Here is a 24,959-nt window from a genome sequence, read left to right as displayed (position 1 = left end):
TGTAATCCACCATAAAAACGGATGTTTGTGAGCATTGAGATTTTCTAGGTCATCATAAATGATGCAGGCTGACAAATAACAAACAGCCAAAATTACTTTTTGTATTTCAAAACTGAGCATCTATGCACGTCAAGCATTTGATTTCGAGCAGAGCTACAAACAAATTCTGAGGCTTCAGCCCGCGTCACAGTTATGAAGACATGTATAAACATACTTATTGTAGTATGTGTAAAAACATCACTAAGGTGGGCCTCGAAAAGATCTGACAATGAGTATGCTTCAGTAAACTTATTTAAGCAAGGACATTTTGCCGCATCTACTGCCCAACTATCAGGATGCACATTTGCCAGTGAATCATTAATTTTCAACTTGATTTATACATTTATAAAAGCCTTTGTTTCCCTGCAAAACGGCATATAGCATCTAACAATGTTATAACTTATTATTAATAATAATATTGTAATGAAGTAATACATAAGTAATACATAATAAGGCAACAAAGATGTTTGTCTGTTGGTGATCTACTTCTAATGAGCAAACATGACACAGCAGCAGCTGTGCTTCACAACAGAAGGCATGGCACACTGGGCTTCTGGTCTTAGCATGTTTGTGGTGATTTTTTTCACTTCTATAATGTATCTGCATGTGCAAAGGTATAACTCTTGGATCACTTTTGCTACACATTATTGTATTTTTTTGTATAAGAAAAGATAAATGAGCATAGGTATAGCAGCAGCTGTGCAAAAGGCGCCACACATTGGGCTTTGGTCTTTGTATGTTTGAGGTCAGCTTTCCCCCCTCTAAAATGTATCTATGTGCAAAGACATGACTCTTGGATCACTTTATGCTACATATCATTATAGAAATGCTGTAATACAGGTAATGCAGAAGCTATGCAGAAGACATGGCACACTGAGGTTTGATCTTTACAGTACATGATTGTGGTGGCTTTTTCACCTTTAAAATGTACCTTACATGCGTACCTCACTGGATCACCTTTTGCAACATATTACTGTAAAAAATTAGGGAAAGAGAAATGAGCATAGGTAATGCAGCAGCTGTTCTTAACCACAGAAGGCACTGCACACTGGGCTTGGGCTTGTGTTAATGATGCATTATAGATGACACTGCTCGGGATGCTCAGTCTAGTGTAGCCTTGTCCCGCACTCTCACCAAGCGAGTTCTGTTTTAGGATTACGTAAGAGTATGGCTATACAGTAGCTCAGAAGGAAGTCCTGTCCATCTCTCTCTCTCTCTCTGTCTCTCTCTCTCTCTCTCTCTCTCTCTCTCTCTTTCTCTCTGTCTCTCTCTCTCTCTCTCTCTCTCTTTCTGTCTCTCTCGCATCCTGTTTCACCCCCCTCTGTCTTTCTCCATCCCCCATTTTCTCTCTCAAGCCCTAACATCCTCTGTTTTACCTTCATCAGCAGTCAGTCAGCAATTACTCATATAGGCAACAGAGAGGTGAGGTAAACATGTCACTCATTTTTCGCAACCTTTATGCAGGGAAGCTGATGGGGGGGGGGCGGGGGCTACTAAATAGGGGGCCCTTTCAGACGACTTTGTCCTGGGCCCGACCAAAGCTGTAGGCGGCCCTGGCCTCATGGACGGATTTGCATTTCTGTAAACTACATCAAGCCCTTACATAGTACAGTACTTCACTGCCTAAACCTTTATTTAGGTTTAGACCCATTATGTCATGTGTGAAAAACAGAATAATATTATGGAGATATATACAGTATAGTACAACATATTATGGAGATGGTCATAAATGGTTCTACTTGAAAATTATTTGAATGTTTACAAGTGAAATACAATCAATTCCTGGTGCATTGCAAGGAAATAATAAGTGCCGAAATATGTATGAGTCCTATTTAATTGTGTGCACACAACAGATGAATGCTAAAGAGATGAGAACCGCTAGCGTAAACAAATATGCTAATCATGAATGCCCTTTGGTAGGACCGCTGTTGATTAAACAGCATTAGACACAACAGTTGTTCCGCATCAGAATAATAGCATTAAAGCAATACTATTTACACTTTCTTCACTTATTTTCTGTAAACTTGACAAGACAGGCCGTACCAAACTAAACCCAAGCTCTACAAAGCTGCCATTGGAATAAATTACATTCTGGCAGAAGGGTGTGAGGGAGTAGTCATCAAGGTCCTCAGCCTCATGGAAAGATGATGGTGCTGTGCTAAAATTATGACCAACATGTTGGTGAAGGCACATTGAACTCATGACTTGACTCAAGAGATGACTCTGACTCCATAGAGACAAACCCAAAGCCCAAAGACCTCTCTCTCTCTCTCTCTCTCTCTCTCTCTCTCTCTCTCTCTCTCTCTCTCTCTTTCACACACACACACACACACACACACACATACACACACACACACACACACACACACACACACACACACACACACACACACACACACACACACACACACACACACACACACACACACACACACACGGATAATTATAGATAACTTCTCCTGCATGTGCAAGCCAAAAATAATTCAATTCAGAAGGGCTAATCATGAACTGAAAGTAAAACCAGACCATGTCTTGGTGGGCTACCCCCGGCACGCCGTTCCACCACTTGAACATTTGGATTGTCTTTGGTGGTCTAACCTCACAAGATGAGGTGCTAAAGCAAGATAAGTGTATAGCTTTCTACATGGCAGTATATCAAGCAAATAGAAACTGAGTTATTTACCTTTTTCTTGAACTTAAATACAAATAATTGATACACAAGGGGCAACAGAATCTAGGCTACTATGATACGTATGTCATACCAAGGAATAAGCTGCCAGCCAAATTGGCTAGTGACACTTTAAGTATTACTAGCCAGAGCCAAGTTTTACCAGCATTTGGCAGCTTGCAGGTGTCAGTGTCAAGCCCTGCATAGGTCTACACTACTATGGCATTACACAGTCTTTAGTAATACATTACGACTTGGGTCATTGCCATCTTTGTAAGAGCAAATTTAGAACAGGTGCCATGTCTTAACAGATTATTGTAGTTACATTTCACAGGGGTGATATCAGCTGATGTATTTCCTCCAGATGTATTCTCATTGTGGTGAAAGTACAGTAAGTTTTTCCTGGTTTTGCCAATATTTCTTCAGACATTTGCTGATGTGCAACAACAAAATATTGTGAATTCAGTCTTACTACAAGGCTGCTATTGAACACGTCCTTCCCAATAAAGGCATGCCTACATGCTGATGAATCCTATTACCATGGACCCATTTTAACAAACACTGTTTAGTAATATTTTGCTTCTATCACGCACCCCTGTGTGGGAGAACATGGGGATTAGGAGAAGATAAGGTAAGATGAAAAGGGTCTCAAGCCCCTCCAATCCCCTCCCCCACACTGTGACCTCCTTCTGTCAGATTTCCCCAGACCACAGGCCTATTGACAGCCAAGGGACTGTATGCTACACACACAGGCGTGAATTGAACACAATGACATAGAGCGATGTAACGCAACACAAGCATTAATCTGCTCCGCCTCCTCTCTGACTCATGGAGGCTAGCTCACAGCACAGCATGAACGATGACTGGTTTCGGGCGATGACTGTTTTGGGCAATCGGCGTTTCACATTGATGAAGGGCGCTTAGCCCAAACCGTTTATGGGCGAATACATTTAAAAAATCTGAACAATTCTGTCCTTTCCTTCTTTGATTCATACACTTAATATGTGATTCAGCACCCAGACAATAACTCATGCAATAGCGTCATGGTTTGGGCGAATAACACCTATCGAACAGCCATAGCATTTGGCATTTTACTCTAATGGCTGGCCATATGTAGTCCTTTGTGTCAGGCGTGATTGCAGGCGAGCCACTGTTTGAAAAGCCTCAGCCACATCATAACAACATGGTTATGACATTATCAGGTTTGAAGTAACATTATCATTTTGGTAACAACAAGATTATTATGGAGGCTCTGCCTGAAAGGGTTACGAGAGAGGATACTTTTTGAGTGCCAGAGATGTAGCCAATGTGATACATAGCTTCACACCACAACAATAGTGGTAGCCAATCACCAGTCTCAAGACGCTTACTGTAAGCATTACAGTGTTCCCCATACATAGACAATTCTGTGGTGTAGCACCACACAAAACTACTTGGTCTGTGTGGGAAAGACTGCATTAATTGATGTAACAGTGTAACAACATAGTATAACAGTGAACCAACAACAAAAAAGTAGAAGACCCCACTGGGGCTTTCTCATTTGGTTTTAGTGCCCAGGACCTACTGTTTTGAGTCTTCACCTACCCACACAAGAACGTGGAAGAAGAATTGGAATGAGTGAGGAGGACACAAGCGCTAATCTGCCCCTGTTCTGTGGATATTGTTTCAACACGACACCCCCCTCACTGAGCTCAGTAGGCCTACAGCATGATGGCCATGATGATTGATTTGGGAGCACGGCACAGCCTTAACCTAATGGTTTGTAGGGGAGCCAGTCATGGAATGGGAGCGTTGCAGGTTCAAATCCCTTGAGCAAGGCACTTGTGTGCAATGTCTTGCGTATTCTGCATTTATGTATGTATGCTACTAGACTTTCCCTGTGGATTAATAAATGATACTCTATTCTCTACTCTACCTAATCCCTTTACTTCAGGGACTGGTACTAACCTATACTCTGTAGCTAAATAACGGTACATCCACTTGGGATGAAATCATCAGCTAAGTGTAGCGTTAGTATAATGTTAACGGCACTTATAGAACTGCCTCCTGTGGAAGAAGAACTTCTCGACGAACAGGCCGGTGAGGAACGTCGCAGGTTCAAATCCCTTGAGCAAGGCACCTAACTAACCAATAAGCAGCCTCCAGAGCTGGTGTGTGAATGTGGAAAAGTGTGTGTGTGTATGTCTGCTTGTGTGTACACCTTCTCACATGAGCCCCAGACAATTGGTGACGTGCGGCAGCCTCCAGAGCTGGTGTGTGAATGTGGAAATGTGTATGTGTATTTTGAAAGCGCGTTGAGACAACTTTAGTAATGATATTGCGCTATATAAATACAGGTTGTATTGTATATTGTATTGTCATACCCTTTAGCTAAAAAACAGTAGGTCTAATGTAATGTAACAGTAACGGTAACGTAATGTAATGTTAGCGGCACCTACCAAACAGCCTCCGGTGGAAGAAGAACTTCCCGACAAACAGGCCGGTGACAATGGCCAGGAGCCACATGATGACCTTGACGGCGTTCCAGCCTCCGCCGGGGTACTTGTTCCCGATGAAGGAGAAGCAGTTGCCCACCACGATCATGTGGGCCTCCGTCTGGCTGTGCGAGACCGGGTCCTCTGCGAAGATCAGGAAGTTGAAGAAGGTGACCAGGTAGGCCACGAGCATGCGAGACCACGGGTGCTGGAAGTAGTAGCGGAAGCGGGCATCAATTTCCATCCTGGTCAGTGATCAGCCTTTGAATGCTGTCCACCTGTGATGGAGGAAGCCAGAGAGAGAGAGAATGTGTGTGTGAGTCTTGAGGACAACATGGACAGTCCAAACAGTAACATCCAGATTATGCAAATAACCTGTTTGAATAGGACATCATAGGATTCTGAATATACTCACAGAAAAATGTTGAATGTTGAAATATAAAATGTTGACATGTAGTCCTTGGATATACACAAACTGGCGGCACCCCCATGCGGGTATGGCCTAACACTCACAAAACACTCGCATAACCCGTTCCTAAATAATCTTAGATCATCAACAAAACAGCCATTTAAAACCAATTACAGTATGCAATCAATGCACTGAATCTGTGAATGATTACACCCTAACCTGAATCAAAGGAGATGATACAATGTGGTGATAGTTTCTTATAGTCTTAAAGTCTTATAGCTTTGTAGAGAGCAGTTTCAAGAGCTGAATAATATCTATGCTGCATTTATAAGACAGGTATTATCAAAACAAACAAACAAACAACCAAACAAAAAAAGCAATAAGATACGTTCATTAGTCAACCAGGAATAAGATTCTGTGGCACATAACACATATGGCACATTTCAAGTGACTTACCATGCGTAACACAACATGACTCACACAGTCCTCTGCTGAAAGGTGTTGATTAAACCAACACAGCTATGACTCTCCTGTTAATGTCTACTCTCATCCACAGAACTGTTGGTTTCACTTGGACCAGTGCTGTGTGTGGTTGCACAGCTCACAGAGCCCTTTTTCTATTTACAAAATATCCACTGACTGGAAGTCCTGCCCTATGTTGGTGTCTTCCGTTTTTAAAACCGAAACAAACTATCTGGGAATTGCCTGTGATGCAAGGGAGTCAGGAATAGAACTGGAAGGCGCGTAGACATGACTGACTAGAGTTGCTGTTCATGCATCAGCCATGGCATTTAGGCCTATAGCCTACATAATAATATAAATGTGGGATCATTATTGTATAGGCTACAATATATGGCCTCAGCCCTATATTTCAACCATACAAGCCCAAAATAATGGAGGTGGAATGGGACCTAGGGGCATGAAGGGCTAAAGGACGTGTCTACTTGGAAGCAAGCTCAACAAAATAGCCTAATACCTGTACAAGCCGGCCGGCATTAATAATTCAGCAAATAATATAGTCGGGGTTACTGTTGTGCCAGTGTTTATTAACGACGGGCCACCTTAACACCCCATCTGGTCTCTCACTGACCAATGAGAAGGGGTTTATTCAAATGTTTTACAGGAAACAATCGGGGTTGGCGGTGTGATACTGTTATTTATGTGTCCGTTTTTCGAGCAAATTCGAGAGAACGACTGTGGAACGCAAAACAAAATAACAACAGCACTGATGTGCGCTCCGTTATTTTAAATCACGTAGGCCTACATTTCCACAAAGTTGATAAATACAAATAGGCTATTACTGCCCCACAACAGCGAAAGGACTCATATCAAAATAACCCACACTTTCACCAGATTCACACCTCAGCTAAGGGGCAGGCAATCTGATTTACACCCCAGAATTCCGTCGAGTGGATATCGCATGTAAACATTTCTTCATAAAAGACAAAGAATTAATGTAAACACACTCGCAGCTCACATACCTTGGTGCTCCACGCCACAGCTCGCAGGCAGGGCAGGCTAACCTGAAATGTCTTCAGCTGGACCTCAAGCCCTGCGCTCCCACGCCGCTTCATCAAGCCCGAGCAGCCGATAACGGCACTCTGCTCTGCTCATCCCGACGAAGAGGACCGAAAACGGCATAGCGAGATTAGACGCGGACCCATGTTGTTCTTGCTGCTGCGGAGACAGGGGCACCCCCGAAATCCTCTGCCATTGTGCTGTCAGTCCGTGCAGCCGTAGCCCGGGACAACGAGGCAAGGCGCTGCTTTATCAGCTCAACACGACGGGGCGTCTGGTCGGTGTGTGGCTGTGGGAGCTGTGGTGCTGCTGCTGTTCGGTGCAAGTCCCCGCGGCAGCAGGCGCCTACCACCACATGCACTGTCATAACACATGGGCTAAAACATGCCTATGCAAAGCTCCCAAATATAGCCTACCTCGACCTCGTAAATGAATAAGTAATACTATTGTTATTATTATCAATATTATTTGCTATTATTATCATCATTATTAGGCTAGGCCTACTGTTGTTGTTGTTATACTCATCATCATCATCACATCATCATCATCATCATCTTATTATTATTATTATTATTATTATTATTATTATTATTATTATTAGCCTATTGTTGTTGTTGTTGTTGTTGTTGTTATTGCCAATGGAAATACTCATGTAGCCTAGTATTGGTGCACTTTCAATTGCATTCATAAACCATTATCTCTGAAAAGTGTCTTATAATATTTCATCAGGACATTGCTAAGAGACATGGGATCAGCAGAGGTGACGGCTTAGGCTTAGGCCAAGGCCTAGGCTGAGTTAAACTAAATGCTTTATTATAGGCTATTTGTAATGTTAAAGGTCTGCAGTGGCATGCAGAACATTTTAGACTGCAGGATAAAAATAATAAAGTCAGCCAAAATAAATGTAACATATAGCCTAGGCCTACACCCTGCACTCTCAGATGCATCCTCAAATAAGCTAATAGTCTTGCATGCACAAACCCTCATCTTTGAAAGCATAACATTGAAGATGAACTTGACAGTGTCATGACACTGCTTTAAAAGACATGTGGTCAGAGGTGACATGGCTGAGTAAAAAAAAAAAAATGCCTCATTAGGTAAGCTAAAAAGGTGTGCAACCATTGCACACTGCAGAATAACCAAATAATAGTCAGCTAAAATAAATGCAACTTATGTTATATGCCCCAGCACCCCAGAGGCATCATGTTGATTGACTGAGTGAAATGTGAACAATGGAGTCCATATCAATGACCTAATATTCTCTCATCCTTGAGGCATATCAAATCTGTCGTTCTTCATCTTGCGTTCAAGAGTTTAGCAAATAGGCCACAATTTAAACATTTCCATGTTCATGCAAACAACTATGCACCGTTATTCCATCCAAATCCATGTGACAAATGGGATTGCGCCTCTGTTGTCTGAATGAACGTGCTACTCGTAGAGGCAGACTGATGACGTCAGAGCATACGACACAAGTCATGTTACTGTAGTCCCCATTTCCTTCTTCCTGACTCTAGCGTTTTCTAGTCCAGCCGCCGAATCCGAAGGAATAATGTCTCATCAAACGGGTATTCAAGGTAAAATATATCGAAACCACATACATAGCTATTGTATTTTCTTACGTGTCAGTTCTGGCAAAACCATTTTGTCCCCTTTGTCGTCGAAGTTAGCCCATGTTAATGCTTAGATGAAGCAACGCTCAATGAAGACCTGCTGTTGCTATTGCTATGCATATCACTCATTCTAACGTTAACCTGTGTATGCCTTTTCGTGGGGCTGATTCATAGTCCGCTTGTCTTGCACCTGTACGTTGTCAAGTTCAGTGAAATTCACATATAATGAACTATTACACGTCGTCAGATTGCTGCCATTTCAGTGCATACTGTGGCACCTGGCGGCGTTTAGTTCCATAGTTCTACTAGATCTCAGTCGCTCGCTTGCAGTCGCGTGCCCAGCGAAACCGAAGTCCTTTCATGCAGCAAGATATTTGGGCAACGCCTTCAGAGCTCACAGCTGGCTGGCTGGCTGGATGGCTGGTGAAGAGGCCAGATCTCAATAAAAATGTCGGGCTGTGTCGTTGTGACAGTGAAGCTCTACACATCTGTATGGGATGTGATGTGACTATGAGCTAACCAGATTGCAAAATCACTGTCTGCATCTTGCCGTTGGCTACGCAAATGTTTCGACTTGCTGTCCTCCACAGCTGAGAACGGCTAGATACAAGATACAAAGTGTCGTTCTTAGGCGTGTGCACTAGATACAAAATTGCAAAACCGAATGCATAGTTCTAGTTCTAATGGGAAGTTGCATTGGTCCAGCACAATGCAGACAGTCTTACTGCAAATTGAAGGATAGCCTGCAGCTTATTAATGTGTTGCAAATCCATCACACTGGCTCGTTTTCAGCTCTTAATTTTTCAGAACGTCTACGTACACCCTGCTCTGTTAATGTCAGCTTTTCTTTTTTCTTTTTTACATAGCATTGTATCCAGCATTGCTTGTTTGCTTGAACTTATGACCTCCTTAGACAATGTATGCCGGTCACTGCCAGCCAGTTTTCCTTGTGTCAGCTCACCCAACTGAAAGACCAATAGTTAACAACACTACCTCTTCTCTGTCTTTTATAGCTGGTGATGATGTGAAAGAAATCTTCGCCACAGCCAGGAATGGGGACCTTCGGCTGCTGAAAATTGTTATAGAGAATGGTAATTAATTAAGTACACATCCTTTTCACGACGCAGCCTATTCATTTTTGCAAAACTGTCATGCGTTTACACTATTGACCTAATTAAATCTCTGCCTGTTTTTCACGTTGGAAATAATGCACACGAGTGCATTGTAAGCTGTTGACTATTCTTGTTTGGAATTTCAGAGCAGTTGGCTGTAGGTGGTTCCAAGCAAGCCTCCCAGGCCTGGGATCAAGAGTATGACTCCCTCGTCCTACCTCTGTTGCAAAACGACCTGCCCTGCTACATCCTCTACCGGCTGGACTCTTCCAACAATCAGGGCTATGAGTGGATCTTTATTGCCTGGTCTCCTGACCACTCCCCTGTAGGTCTCCTTTTTTATTGCTGTACAGCTATCACTATCAATACAGATACAGCATTCAGCATTCAGGCACAGCAAAATTGTCAAGCTATTTAACGAGTATGGGCTTATCTCTCTGTACAATTGTAATGTGGCCGTTAAAAGGTTTTGGCCCTATGCACATTTGGGAATTGAATTTGATATGTTAGATTTATCGTCTTATCTTATTGTGACATAAACAAGTTTATTTTGCCAGTGTGAGATCTTGCGGAGCAAAACAAATCCTCGGCCTGTCAGTCAGTCAGCCCAGCCAATCGGTGAAGAGCTTAGCGGAGAGGAATAACATTCCGACCCACAATGCAGAGCTGTCACAGGCTCAGGCATGCCCACTCCAGAGGGAGACTGCTGAATACAGCACAGTGTAAAATTCCATTAGTTATGTACCTTCGTCCTGAATAGGCTTCAAAGCGTGTTTTAAAAGCAGTGTGGATTACTTCCCACTATTTTACAAAAGCAATGGCAGGCATTTAGTAGATAGAAAGCAATGTGTAACAGCATGGGAAGGTGCGCTTTGTCATGAATAATTAGTCATGCCAACCACAGTCAGAAATCACTTCCTGCCATCATGAAAGAGCTTCTTTTATCTGTGCTGTCCGGCCTGAGGATGTGTGAAATTATTAAGGAAATCAGCAGTAATGTGTGTGTAAAGATGTTTGGATTTCACTCTCATTCTAGTGTCTCTTTGCCGTCCCCTCTGCAATTAGGTGCGACATAAAATGCTCTACGCTGCTACAAGGGCCACACTGAAAAAAGAGTTTGGTGGCGGGCACATAAAAGATGAGGTGTTCGGCACTGTAAAGGTTTGTCTGTTTGCTTATTTGCATGTTTTGTTTACCCTGTTCAGTTGTACTTATTAATTTGTTTACCTGATGAGTTAACAGATATGTGTAGTGACTGATGGAAGAAACTATGACGAATCTGTCTGCAGTGTCTGCCGTATGCAGCTGCAACTTTTCCTGTGGCCTCACCACTTTATCACAGCAGTGAACGCCCTTACATTTGAGGAATATTCCAATTTTGAACGGAATGCTGTCAGTATTCAGTTTAAAACAAGTTCCGGAATATATTCCGTTTGCATGTGTGGAACAGCGTTCTGCACCAAAACATGGGCACATTCTGAATGAATGAAGAGTTTTTTGCACGCTGCGTGCGTAAGCTCAATACTGCAACCCTTTTTGTTTAAAATTGGGATTATTCTTCGCATGCGCTCAGTAATCTGAAACGGTAAGCCATAAGCAACACTAAGCCTAGATGTTGTTCACCTGTCTTCCAGGATGACGTGTCGCTCAGTGGATACAAGAAGTACCTGACCGCCCAGGCCGCACCTCTGCCCCTGACTGCAGCCGAGGAGGAACTCAGACAGATCAAACTTAAAGAGGTACCCACGCCCTCTCAATTTCACTCTCGCTCTCTGTCACACATGCAGTAAATACTACCAATACACTACATCCATGCAAACACATCATCTTGCGCTTTCCCTTGCTTTAACAAGCTCTCTATGGTTCAGTTCATGTTTTGAGTTAATCATTTTAATCTTTTAGTTTCCTTGTAAGTAATGGCAATTAATGGAATACATTCCCATCCCTAAGTGTAATTCAAAACCTGTAACTTGGCACATGAACAAGTTGAATTCTGGTCATTGCTTTGAATGGAGAGATGGAGAATTGCAAGTGGCATGGAGCAGTTTTGGTACTGGTCACTGTCTTATTCACTCAGCATTGAAAACAGAGTCATGCTATTATGTCAAAGTTTCAGTCAGTGGCTGTCAAATAAGGTCTGCCATTTTAGAGGCAAAGAGTCTTGATCAATTGCACTTCTTGTTCAAAATGAATGGGCTTACTACCTCTAGATCATGGAGTCTACATTGTCACATTGATTAGAGCAGTGTTTCCCAACCTTTTTTTCTCATGTACCCCCTAAGCCTTTTCATTGTGCCATGAGTACCCCTAACTCGTGTTTTACATCACTTTTTCTATTGCAGTGTGTCCTAAGCTCCATGTATTTGCTAAAATTTAAATTTTCCAAGTACCCCCTGCAGTGTACTCGCGTACCCCTAGTGGTACACGTACCCCTGGTTGGGAAACACTGGATTAGAGCACAAACGATCAATGTTTGGAGTAGATTGGGCAACTTGATGGGATTGCTCGCATCATACTTAAAGGAACAGTCCACCCTTTTTTGATTTTCACATATTTGCAGTATTTCCCAGCATTATTCATGAATGTGCATATCATTTTCGTCTATGTGTTTCCATGGCTTAGTTTAAGAGCATAGCCAAATTAAGCGTAGCAATGCAAGTCTATGGGGGCAAACAAAACCTCATCAAATGTACAGTACTTTAAAATTAATGTAAAATTCACCAGAGTGCAAAACAGCTTGATCATTTGTGGCTTGATGCTAATGCTTCCATTCACTTCCAGTGATTATGCTAAGCTATGCTAATAATTCTGATCAAATAAATCTAAGTACTGAAAAAACTGAGAAGAAAATTATATGCACGTTCATGAATAATGCTTTGGAAATACTGCAAATATGTGAAAATCAAAAAAAGGTGGACTGTTCCTTTAAGTTTAATTTGTTTCGGGGTGTAAGCTTACTACTGCTTTGAGTACTTTTATTGTCAAGCGATGAATTTCCCTTGCACTCCCTAATAGCCATGGTTGTGGTTAGTGTTGTGGCTGCTTGGTTGTTTTTTTTCTGTGCTGAGATTTCCACCTCTATTGCTTCACATAATGATCCCTTTCACCAGCGAGCCCTGCACAGTTCCTACACTTGACCATACAAGGGCATTCCATGACTAGCAGACAAGGGCCATTGACATCCAGCCAATGAGCACGAGCTAAACTACAAACAGGAAGTAATATTGTACTTCTCCTACTAGACCGTCTGCTGCCCTCTTTAGACTGACTAATTTATGGGCTCACTGAAGTTTTGACGCTTGTGTTAGTCTAGTCAGCATGGTGCAGATGCATTGAGCAGATGTGAACACACACACACACACACACACACACACACACACACACACACACACACACACACACACACACACACACACACACACACACACACTCTTTTTAGTCCGTAATCGCAGTCTCAATGCAGATCACAAATATCACACAGGAAATGCTTGTGTTGTTGTGCCATCTATTTTTGTCAGTAATTCACACCTGTGATGTGTAGGGATAGGCGTACACTTCAATGGAAAAATGCACTTAAGTTCATAAGTTAAGATCATAAGTGAGAACCGTTGCGTGTTTCAATGTCCTCACATTAAGTTTTTTTTGTAGAGCATTTAAAAAACGATGGCTGCTGGGCAGATAGGGTAATATGATTTGATAGACAACATACAACAAGATAACAACATGACAACACGGATAAAAATCAATAACATGAAATGAAAGAGAATAATGAAAGTGAGTGCTGTCTTGTGTTGCTGTCCTCAGGTGTCAACTGATATCAGTGTTGACTCCAAGCATCAGACCCTTCAGGGCGTGGCGTTCCCTCTGCATGCAGATGCCATGAAAGCCTTGGAACAATTTAGGGACAAGAAGGTCAACTACGTTCAGCTTGTGAGTGCACGGTTTCTTTTTTTTTGTCACCAGTGTAAGAATGTTATTCCGAGCAGTAATTACTAGATATTTAGATTCTTGGCTGACCAAGTTATCTACCCCTTTGCTAACAGAATGATTGTGTTCTGAAAATAGAGATGTGTACTGTTGCACAATGTATTTTGTGCTTTGAGAACAAGTGGTCCATGTCTAACTGATGTAGTTTCATTTTCCTTGATTAGGAAATCAACTTTGAAAAGGAGCTCATAATCTTGTCTCACACTGACCCGACGGAAATCAAAGACTTGCCAAAAAGGATCCCCAAGGATGCGGCACGCTATCACTTCTTCCTGTACAAGCACTCGCACGAGGGCGACTACTTGGAATCCATAGGTGAAATATTTATTATGTTCATCTCCTTGTTTGCAAAAATACCATACATCTTTGTCTGCATGTCACTCTGTTTGTCTCATACCTGACTCGTGAGGCAGTTGTCCCACTGAGCCTAAATTTGGTGTGTGTTGCTGGCTAGTGGCACAAGTGAGCATAGAGTGCCAAGTTGTGTCATGTTGTTTGGACAAGCAATGCCAAGTATATCTTGAAGAAAATCTCCCCCTTTGTTTATGTGATGCTGGGTAGTGCTATAGGCCCTCCACCCTCACAGCTCTACCAACTGGCTCGCATTAGTTTACTTGTGTATAAATTCACCAATACTCTTGATTCCCAGCCTGGTTAGCGTCATCTTCACTCTTTTTTTGTATTGTAAGTAAGTGAACAAACCGGTGTTGTTTTGTGGAAGAGCTGAATGTGCTGGTGTTGAATTCCAACATTCAGTATTGGCATGAACTTTTTGGATTGATTGAAGAGAGTGTCTTGGAGTGATAAGTAACTTTGTGCCATATTGCCATGTCCTAATGGTTAGGGAGCTAGTCTTGCTATTGAAAGGTTTCCAGTTAGGTTCAGATGGTCAGGCAATGTTACTAGTACCCAAACATAAGTCGCTTTGGATAAAAACGTCAGCTAAGTGTAATGTAATGTGAAGGGCAATGCCATGTTGTCATGACAGTCTTCCTGTTCTGAACCCCGCTAGTCTTCATCTACTCCATGCCTGGCTACAGCTGCAGCATCAAGGAGAGAATGCTCTACTCCAGCTGCAAAAACCCTCTGGTGGAGATGGTGGAAAGCCACATGCAGATGGAGATCGAAAAGAAGGTAAGAAGAATATTTTGAGAATGACGGCTATTTGTGTGTGTGTGTGTGTGTGTGTGTGTGTGTGTGCGTGTGTGTGTGTGTGTGTGCGTGTGCGTGTGCGTGTGCGTGTGCGTGTGCGTGTGCGTGTGCGTGTGCGTGTGCGTGTGCGTGTGCGTGTGTGTGTGCGCGTGTGTGCGTGCGTGCGTGCGTGCTAGTAGATACACCACTATTGTGAAGACCAAAACCTGACATTTCAGCTTTGCTGTGAGGACATTTGGGGTTGGCCCTCCCAACCATTGTTCTTTTGTTGTTGATGAGAAAACTAAAAGTGCAAAAACATTTGTTTACTGACAGGTTAGGGTAAGGGATTGTTTTGGTCAGGGAACAGTTTAGCATTCACTAGTTTTGAATGCTAGTAAAATGCATTGAAGTCAATGGAAGGTCCTCACAAAGATGGTAATACAAGTGTGTGTGTGTGTGTGTGTGTGTGTGTGTGTGTGTGTGTGTGTGTGTGTGTGAGAAACCTGCTTTTGCTGAAGTAATAATAAAGGCATCAACACTGCATAGCGCCTCTGTTTATAATGAAGTGACAGTGGACAGTGTTAACAGTGATTTTTTTTCTTGTCATTCTAAACAAACAGCACATGGGGATTTTGACACTTGTTTTGACACTGATCATAGATGAAGTGATGGCCAACACACTGACCACGAGTGTAGAATAAATAGGTCTAGCTGCTCTTTAAGCAGCATGTTTGCCAGAAGCTATGTTATGTTCATGTAGTCTTTGCTGGTTCTGTTTACTTAATCTACAACATAAAATAAATTGAACCATGTCCCCCAAAATATTTATTTTGATATACCTGTATTCTGACATGCCTTTGGACATGTCGTGCAAAGTAATATGTGAAGATACAAGACATGATGCATAATAAAAAATAAATAAATAATTAAACGAACTAGCTGGCTTATATCTGTATGCACAAAATATCAACATGTGAAATGAGATCGCAGATGCTATAAAAGTTTCAGCTATTGGTTGAATGTTGATTCTGGTGGTGATGTGTGTTTTGTGTGAGTTGGTCTCCCTTTTTAGTTTATTTTTACAAATTATTGTAAGAGTTGTTAATGCCTGCTTGCCAAAGAGGTAACACCAATTACTCCAAAACTCCACATTTTAACATATTACCGATACATTACACCACTTACTAGTAGCAACTACACAAATGTAGCTTTTCATGGAAATTATGATAAATTCAATCATGACCCTGGCTTTCATTCATGTTTCACATTCCTGATAATTCCATGTGATCAGTAAGGAACAATTGGTCTCTCCATTTCGGTCATAATAGTAGGAAAAAGAACAAAGTCAGCACACCAGACATGTCAAAAGTAAAAGCAAATTCATGGTGTAAGTGACTAGCACATGATATGCACATAATACATAGCTGTTACATCATTGAATCCATTTTACCTACTGAGATATAGACTGTGTACCTAAAAAACTCTAGAAACCTAACAACGACCCACAACAAACTTGTTCCAACCACTGGCAGAGTCAGCTGATCATACACAGGTCTACTGGTTACTCATGTAAGTTTCCTGTACTTTTGACACCTCTGCAGACCAACCAGGCCTACTGGTTTCCGATGGACTGACAGACACTCTGGCGTATAGAGTCACGTGCGCACAACTGAAAAGGCAGTGACATTATAAACCTACCAACTATTTAACCAACTAGCTTTATGCTTTGCAGATGGATGATTACTTAATAATTAACCAACCAGCGTTGAACTCTGTTCATGGAGATTGACTCAAAAAAAAACTTTATTAAGACAGGACAGTGAAGACTGGGACAGGAAATGAGTGGGGGAGAGATACGGGCAGAGAGAGTAGAGAGAGAGAGGTTCCATTGGCCCATTGTTTCCGGGTTCTATTATTGGGGGGGAAATCCCCCTTTAGGCAGACCTATGCAGACCTGAGGACTGTTCTATTCAATGCTAGGAGCATTATGACACGCCCCTTTAGGCAGACCGGAACCTGGTCACGTTAGGTGCCCATAGAAACCTATTATGTTGGCATATCTCTATACTTAAAGAATCTCTGGATACGGGGGAGGATCAGGAAATGCCCGCACAGCAATCTAGTACCCAGCCGACTAAGCCACGGCTGGGCCTGGAGATGGACATTTTAACCAACTTGCTTTACTGTCCACATATGCAGATTGGCCTTTTAACCAACTCACTTTACTGCATTATGAAAATTGCCTATTTTACCAACACGCTTTCTCTCTGCAGATGAGAGATGGACATTTTAACCAACTAGTTGTGCACTCTGCAGATAAAGCTTGACTATCCAACCTGCCTTACCCTATGCAGATGGGAGATTTACTTTTATTAAACCAACCCTCTTCAAATGGAAACTTAGTATTTAACCAACCCGTTTTCCCACATCTCCATATGGAAACTAAACCTCTACAGCTGGGAGATTGACTATTTATTCAACCCATTTTCTCGTTCTGCAGATGGAGATAGACAATGGAGACGAGCTGACTCCAGACTTTCTGTATGAGGAGGTGCACCCCAAGCAGCATGCCCACAAGCAGGCGTTCGCCAAGCCCAAAGGCCCCGCCGGCAAGCGGGGCGTCCGCCGGATCACCAGGCCCCCGGGACAGGATGATGGAGATGATTAGGCAGATGATGGACGCTTTGCACACTCCCTCCTCCACCTCCACCTCCACCCATCTCTCCTGACCTGACTCCACTATGGAACATTCCAGATGCTGGAGGTCCAGCCCATGCCCATGCCCATTCCACATGAACATTCGTGAAGCTTTTTTTCCCTCCCTGTTTTTTTATATACTGTATATGTCAAGCACCAATACTGAACCACCCTCCATGCTGAACTATGCACGCACAGGAAGAGAAATCCTTCCACTTGTAAACAAACACAAACACACATACACACCCAGTTGTAGCATTAACTAGGCTGAGTGTGTGCGCCAAATAAGCATTCCACGAATTATTAAGACTGGGACGTAGCCAAAAAAGAGGTTGCACACCGTTACGTAACTATAATTAAATCATGAAACTTGGAACAAAAGAGGAAATGAAATGTGATGATTTTTTTAACCAATGCGAGTTAAACTACTCCAACGCCCCATGTCTAGCCGCTCATTCCAGTTCATTTTATTGTTTTTATATTGTAAATGCTACTTAAGGCCTCAATTTTATTTACAAATGTCTTAATTGCAACCAGCAGCACCGTAAACAGAGAATTAAACAGGGAATGTGTGATGTCATGCATAGTATTTTCCATGCATCGCCTTTCTTTTTTTATAGTCACAAGTTTTCACGTTTTGATATAACAGTGGTTTACACATGGACCCATCTGCCAAGAAAATTATTTTTCTATGCAAAGTGTTGTACAGAAATGGTGTTCTTGTGGAGACAAAAAACGTAATTGTGTCAGTCCCGACTCTGTCAACGGTCACCGCATGTATCATTTGTTTCAGTGATAGCCCCCTATTTCACACCATTAATAATTGTGTTACTGTAGCTGCCACAAGCTTACAACAAATAGCCTGGGTGCAAAGCATGCACTCTTGTTAGCCAGAAGTTAGCAAGATCATTAGATAGAATTTAGCCTGTCTGCAGAACATGCTCCTACTGATTGATGTAAGACCACTATGGATCAAACGTAAGTCCTAGTTAGTGTCTCACTTACATGAAATGATGAAACTGTCTTAGGTATGGTATGCCATATGCCATTTTCTGTCAAGCAAGTTGTATTTTTTAAAAGGAAATAAAATATTTAAATCACATTCACAGAGAATATGTCCAATTGTAGACTGTGTCAAGAATGAACTGCAGAAGGAATATCATATACTGCATTTTATTTACACAATGAAAATGTTTTGCTGGCATTCCATGGTCAGCATAGATCATCTGACAGTTCTTCCAACACCTGTAAAACAAAAGGCACATGATTTTGTGAAGAATTGACTGTGGTTTGCACATACAGCAACAATAAAGAACCCTGTACTACTGTGTCCGGGCATTACATCAAATCTGTGCTGGTTTCTACATCCCATGGTTTCTACTAGCTTTAAGTGCATGATCCCAGCTACTGTAAATCTGCAGTTGCTTTGCTTTCTTTTAGCGGCCACTGCTCAACTTTGACCTATAGCAATGACTTTCATTTCCACCAAATGGGAAAAACAAAGGAATATATAAAACAATTTTTAGACATTTGGAAGATGCATAAGTAAGTCTTTGAAAGTCTGTCTAGGCAGAGAAGTGTTACGACAGTAAACCCATACAGTAACAGCACAATACACCACTGTTGACTCGGGCCCAGGGCTTTGGAGGCCAGTATATACTGGTATAAAATAAATACTAATACCAGTAATCCACCGACAGAATGGCTGGGTGTGGGTGGCATGACTTAATCAGCCTGTTTGACTAGTTGCTTTTGATGAGAGGGCAGCAGCATGCCTGGAGGCATACTACAAAAGGGCATGCATTTAACACTGCATGCATTTAACATTTAATTACGCATTTAACACCATACTGTAGTTGACAATAGAAGATGTCAGTAGTGTTAAAATAATGCAGCCCTGGTCTACTAAAAGATTTACAACTGACTATATCAACAGGCTGCTGCTTCCATTTGTCTTGGTCTTGGAATCAGAAGGTTGAAGGTTCAAATGTTCAAATAATGTGTGTGGTCTGGGGGCGCTGTGGCGCAGCGCGTTAAGCCCCCCACATTTGGGCTTGCATTCCCACCCACGGGGACCCCGGTTTGAGTCCGGCCGGGGTCATTTTCCCGATCCTCCCCTGTTTCTCTGTCCCATTCGCTTCCTGTCACCATCTTCAACTGTCCTGTCAAATAAAGGCATAAAAGCCCCTAACAATATATTTAAAAAAGAATAATAATAATGTGTGTGGTCTCCCTACCGAGTAGAGATGGGATTTATGGCTCTTTGATGGGATATGGATCATAGTGGCTCGGTCCTTTCAAAGAACCTTTAACGAAACGTCTCTTATGAACGGTTTTTAATTATTCATTTTTGAGTCCACCTCTAGGTCATTTTGTCCAAAACAACGGTTTGCCCTGTTTCTGCCCCTCTTTGAAGCAGACACTTGTGTTTTTTCCCCCTCAAATGTAAGTACTCACATGAAGGTCACATGCTCAAAACAAGCGGAAAAAAAGAATAGAGCTGCTACCAATGGGGATTTGATTCGCCTAAGAGCCGTTCAAAAGAATTGATTTGTTCACAAGCGTCACAGCACTACTACCGAGTACCAAGGTGTCAGGTCAATGTAATGAACTGTAATTAACACAATCCATGATACCTCCGCCATGCTTGGTCGCTTGGCTTTCCTCTCATGAAGACAACGGCAAGCCAGACCAAAGACCTTCTCCATTGCGGAGAGATCCACGTTCTCCAGTTTCTTATCTATAAAGTCCTCCAGTTCCATCTCCTCGTCCTCAATCTCTTCTCTGACTTCGATCTGTGAGGATGGCAAAGATACAGCAGAACGTTACTTTCAGAATGTTACTTTCTATAGGTGGGAACTCTATTCAATTGATTTTTTTTTTCCTTCGTACATTTAATCAATGGCTATTGTATTTGCATGTGGTTTATTCATTTGTAGAGGGAAAGGGTGGTCTCATACAGTATGTCTGCAAAAACCTGCAAATTTAAAAAAAAAAGTTTTACTTTTTAATTTATAAACTCACAAGTAATTTAGGTTCCCGCTCCTCGTCAACAGGTGGGAGTCCCGACACTATTTCCAACAACACCTGTCAGCAAAATAGAGCCATTAAAACAATGTGTTTCATAGTGAGCACTGTACACTCACTGCTATCTTTCATAATGGTTATGATCTCTTAAAAAATAGGGCTTTCATATACTTTGTGTATTGTTAGAACAGGAGGGTGAGGATGCATTACCACTCCAAAACTGTAGATGTCAGACTTGGGCGTGATCTCCCCCCTTAAGGCCTCTGGTGCCATGTATGCTGTTGTCCCAACAATCTTCTCAGTCATCACTGTGGAGGATGTTCTCTTTGAAGAGGCACGTGTCAGGCCAAAGTCAGAGATTTTTGCCACAAATTTATCATCTAGTAAAATATTTGCACTGCGAAAATGAAAGAATAGATACATTTAGACTTAAAACTACTGTCATATGGCCTTGGTATGATGAAGGTCATATGATGAAGGAGGGTCTAAATTAATAAAATTGCAATTAATTTGTTGCAAAGGCCACATTGGGTGGTTATTGACTTGAATGAGCTTTTGCCATTCCTGCACATTATAATGAAATGTATTATATGGGGCCTATGCACTTGGTTCATCTGAAGTTTGCAAGACCGCTGTTTCAGGTAGTCATTTTAAGAATGTTAATTTAAGTGAGTGTATGAATTTGGATTTTGAAGTTGTCTGTCTGGTGAAGGCTCTACGGGCCACATGAAATGGCTCAGCGGGCCGCATGCGGCCCACAGGCCTGAGTTTGCCCATCTTTGGTCTAAATCATAGACTACTGTTCCTCTCTAGTTGCCCTCGTAAACCTATCTAGAGAATGTACTATACAGTAAATGTCAGATGTTGAGACGTCCAAAGCATGAGGTAATGAAAAGATGATGCTGCCTGTGTGTGATTGTATCCCCTCATCAGTAACAATACACTACATGACAGCTGATGTTGATAATACACCTAGTTGAACTATGGCCTGGCATTCAAATAATTACGAGTTCATGCTGACTAATGTTATGATAAATAACAGTATATACCAATCTACATAATGTTATAGCCAGATCATCACACTGACTTAATCAGGGAAACTTAGTTACACATCCCTGTTCTGCACGGCAGAGTGAGAGTAATAGTAAAAAAACCTTTTAACATCTCTGTGGACATGATGGTTGCTGTGCAAGTACTCCAGACCCTTTGCCGTTCCAACAGCTATCACATATCTTCTATGCCAAGAAAGGGGTGGGGTATTATCCTTTACAAATCAAAAATTAAACATCGTGAAAAAAATGGCTGAAACACCATGTGTGTACCTTTTGCATTACATACGCTCTGTGATATTACGGTAATATTTATCATTTTCATTATTTTCAATCATTTTCATGTTTCATAATTAAGGTGACTTACCAAACAAGCCAACCGATCCAGCAGTGACCCATTAGGCATGAACTCATACACCAAACAGGGAGATTCACTGTCACATGAAAATCCAACCATGTTTACCAGATGTGTATGCTTCAACCTGAAGAATTCAAACATACAGTAAGAAAGTATTTCCATTTCACACCCAATGCCTGTTTTATAAAGGCTTCACCCAAACAGATGTTTCTTCTTTTTAGGGTGCTGACCAAAATAAAGTAAAACTGAAAAGTCAGAAAAGGTCACCACCATGCATCAATTTTCTTTTTATTATTACAGACATGTTTCGCCGTTCTGCCTCCCTCAGTGAAAAGGAGAAATTTGATGCCTGGCGCGACCTTTTCTTACTTTTCAATAACCTAATGACTCAACATTACGAGAATAGTTTTTGCATTTGCCAAAGATAACACGACCAATCAGTAAAGGAGGCTTACACCATAAGTGTTTGAATCTCCTGATTAAATTGTATCTGCAACTCATCTGGAGATATGTCATCCATCTGAATAAGAGAAAAACACGAACAAGATGAAAATACGAAATGGAAATGGTAGTATTATGGGATGGTCAGGACCAGGCTAGAGAGATGTGGGGTAGGCTGTGGAAATGATATGAGCCACAGCAAACCCCTTTCACACTTTTCAGCAATCGCACAGCTAATTCTCAATTTAACTCCTGCTTGTAAACCAAGATAATAAGATTAAGACTCACTGAGTTGAGTTTCTTTACAGCCACGCGTGTGTTGTTCAGGAAGCCTTTGAATACCACACCAAAGCCACCTTCTCCTATCTTATTCCCTCCCATAGATGCTGGCCGGTCGTCCCAGTTATCAGTTACTTTCATGAGCTCATGGTAGGAAAACCTGCAGAAACCTGAGGAGGAAGGGCCTGTTCTAATGGTTAATATGACCGATTCTGTACGTAGCCTCCTATATAAACTTTAGTCGAGTCAGTTTTATTTGTAAAGCACATTTACAGACAGATGGGCCATGCTTCGCAATTAAGACATTACGTTGTGGTAGGCAGGCCAAATTCAGTATGAGTAACAAAAAAGGCAGAAAAGACAAGTCGATGGATATAATAATATAATAATAACAGAAAAAGGTTAACATAAAAAGTAAGATTCAATATATTGTATTTTCCATGGTAAATGTGTTATATGAACTGATACCATATGTAGGCCTTTGCTTTGATGCAATAGATTGACACAGCTACTGTACACCAGTGTTGGGTAGTAATGCATTACAAAAGTAATTAATTACTTAATAGGCTCTCTAATTGTAACACAAATAGGTTCAAATTTTCAATGGTACCCTGGTCAATTAAGTTATTAAATAGTAGGTCTTAGTGTGTGTGTGTGTGTGTGTGTGTGTGTGTGTGTGTGTGTGTGTGTGTGTGTGTGTGTGTGTGTGTGTGTGTGTGTGTGTGTGTGTGTGTGTGTGTGTGTGTGTGTGCGTGCGTGTGCGTGCGTGCGTGCCTGCCTGCGTGCGTGTGTGTGTGTGTGGTGGGAGGTGGGGTCCTCTTTTTGTCTTTTATTGTTATATGTAATATTTATTTGTTCTTTACTAACAGCAGCTGTCAGTATATGTTTACATGTTTCCATGTTTAGGAGTATACATGTGTGTCACCTGTCTGTCTACTGTGCTGTGTTTTTAGTGTATATCACACTCTCATGTCCAAGTAAAATTTCTCTCTTGAAGAGACAATAAAGGATTATCTTATTTTATCTAATCTTATCTACTGTAATGCATTACATTGTGCTGTAATGCAGTAATGCATTGCAGTTCTTGAGTAACTTGCCCAACACTGCTGTACATACAACAAAGATGGTTCAGACTCTGGTATATTTACATACCAGAGAGGCCTAGTAGTAGTAGTCAGAATTAAGGCATAACCTAATGGGAACATGTAGCCTCAACAATGTTACAATATTACCTGGGTCAACATAGGTGTCCTCAGTGGGCGTGCTTTTCGAAACAGGAGCTGTGTCCTGGTTTACAAGGGCTGTTACATTTTCGGTTGGCTTTGACACATCTGAGGGAAAGAGGAAGTCAATGAATACAAAAAGGATGATAATAATAGTTTCAAATAATCTCTTACATTAACAGTCGCGCATCGACATCGCTCACCAGGAAGAAGAACACAGGCTGGGGCGAATAATTTGAGCCCGACTAGAATGTCCACTAATTCACCAACGGTGGCATTTGTGGTGCCCCAGTCGTAAAGCAACTCAGTTGATGGGCTTTTCCCTCGTGACACCAATCCTTCAAACCTCCTGTAGAACCAACATTAAAACAACACGGTTGAAGCTTGAAGAACTGGAAGTTGACAGAATGAGCCTGCTGCCTGCCCAGATAGGATGCTTAGGCCTACACTTAGCCTACCTGAGGTGTAGTTGGGTATACCTTGGTGTACCCGTTGATTTGTTTGGTATTTCCCCAAGAACAGTTTTCCAGGTGTCATTAGGGTCCAAGAAGTCGGCCAGTTTGCGAAGTGTACCATGGCTGAGGTTCCGAACGAACGTCGACGACGTTATAACATTGTTACTCATTCTCAGTTCTTCGCCCTGAACCTGATACTTCGACAGGTAATGGTAATACCCTGTATTACTGATGAACAAACATGGTAACCAACAATTACAAGATATTATGTGGATGAACGTTGACCAGCGTACAGTAGGCTACGTGTCACGGTGAAAGTGTCATCTCAAATAGTTTTTTTTTTTTCAAACAACTAAAACAGACTGGAACCGGGGTTTCCGTTACGAAGCAACTTCCTCCACCATGTTTATAGGTTTAAAGCACGCATGGACTGTCGTCAAAGTGAAACTTCATCATTTCAAGGAAGTGACTCGCTC

General features: G+C 41.8%; 3 protein-coding genes across 5 annotated transcripts in view; 1 reads left to right on the top strand and 2 right to left on the bottom strand.

Annotated features, from left to right (window-relative positions):
* tmem117 (transmembrane protein 117) overlaps window positions 1–7,520 on the bottom strand; it is a 68,623-nt gene extending 61,103 nt beyond the window's left edge. The window contains exons 1-2 of one of the 2 annotated variants that reach the window (XM_063197121.1): window positions 7,072–7,520; window positions 5,146–5,459 (exon numbers count right to left, since the gene is read on the bottom strand). In XM_063197121.1, coding sequence (XP_063053191.1) covers window positions 5,146–5,425 — 280 coding nt within the window. In that variant the 5' untranslated portion in view covers window positions 5,426–5,459; window positions 7,072–7,520. Of the gene's footprint in view, window positions 1–5,145; window positions 5,460–6,046; window positions 6,073–7,071 lie in introns of those variants that run through there. The other variant, XM_063197122.1, reaches the window with a different exon arrangement.
* Window positions 7,521–8,397: 877 nt separating this feature from the next.
* LOC134447601 (twinfilin-1-like) lies at window positions 8,398–18,981 on the top strand. The gene is made up of 9 exons (XM_063197128.1): window positions 8,398–8,685; window positions 9,735–9,812; window positions 9,980–10,158; window positions 10,899–10,994; window positions 11,468–11,572; window positions 13,638–13,763; window positions 13,985–14,135; window positions 14,833–14,954; window positions 17,455–18,981. Exons 1-9 carry the CDS (start codon window positions 8,661–8,663, stop codon window positions 17,620–17,622), a joined length of 1,050 nt encoding a protein of 349 aa, XP_063053198.1. The 5' UTR covers window positions 8,398–8,660; the 3' UTR covers window positions 17,623–18,981.
* On the bottom strand, window positions 18,809–24,669 carry irak4 (interleukin-1 receptor-associated kinase 4). 2 transcript variants are annotated; one of them, XM_063197123.1, is made up of 11 exons: window positions 24,487–24,669; window positions 24,232–24,377; window positions 24,038–24,136; window positions 22,815–22,990; window positions 22,541–22,605; window positions 22,095–22,209; window positions 21,833–21,942; window positions 20,889–21,075; window positions 20,676–20,738; window positions 20,288–20,446; window positions 18,809–18,896 (listed from the first exon to the last, which is right to left on the bottom strand). In XM_063197123.1, exons 1-11 carry the CDS (start codon window positions 24,651–24,653, stop codon window positions 18,864–18,866), a joined length of 1,320 nt encoding a protein of 439 aa, XP_063053193.1. In that variant the 5' UTR covers window positions 24,654–24,669; the 3' UTR covers window positions 18,809–18,863. The 2 variants fall into 2 exon arrangements, with proteins under 2 accessions (XP_063053193.1, XP_063053194.1); XM_063197124.1 differs by having other exon boundaries at window positions 22,815–22,975.
* Between the last annotated feature and the right edge of the window lie 290 nt (window positions 24,670–24,959).

The sequence above is a fragment of the Engraulis encrasicolus genome, chromosome 4 (assembly GCF_034702125.1).
Source record: "Engraulis encrasicolus isolate BLACKSEA-1 chromosome 4, IST_EnEncr_1.0, whole genome shotgun sequence".
NCBI classification, from domain to species: domain Eukaryota; kingdom Metazoa; phylum Chordata; class Actinopteri; order Clupeiformes; family Engraulidae; genus Engraulis; species Engraulis encrasicolus.
The sequence above is the reverse complement of the archived record's forward strand: the minus strand, read 5'-3'. Positions and strand labels throughout refer to the sequence as shown.

Excerpts from the sequence above, each read along its gene's own strand:
- LOC134447601 (XM_063197128.1), top strand. The coding sequence starts at position 8,661 with ATGTCTCATCAAACGGGTATTCAAG. Across the intron at positions 14,136-14,832 it reads CGACTACTTGGAATCCATAG|TCTTCATCTACTCCATGCCT; the intron begins GTGAAATATTTA and ends GAACCCCGCTAG. Across the intron at positions 14,955-17,454 it reads AGATGGAGATCGAAAAGAAG|ATGGAGATAGACAATGGAGA; the intron begins GTAAGAAGAATA and ends CTCGTTCTGCAG.
- irak4 (XM_063197123.1), bottom strand. The coding sequence starts at position 24,653 with ATGAGTAACAATGTTATAACGTCGTCGACGTTCGTTCGGAACCTCAGC. Across the intron at positions 24,378-24,486 it reads TATACCCAACTACACCTCAG|GAGGTTTGAAGGATTGGTGT; the intron begins GTAGGCTAAGTG and ends TTGGTTCTACAG. Across the intron at positions 24,137-24,231 it reads AGCCTGTGTTCTTCTTCCTG|ATGTGTCAAAGCCAACCGAA; the intron begins GTGAGCGATGTC and ends TCTTTCCCTCAG.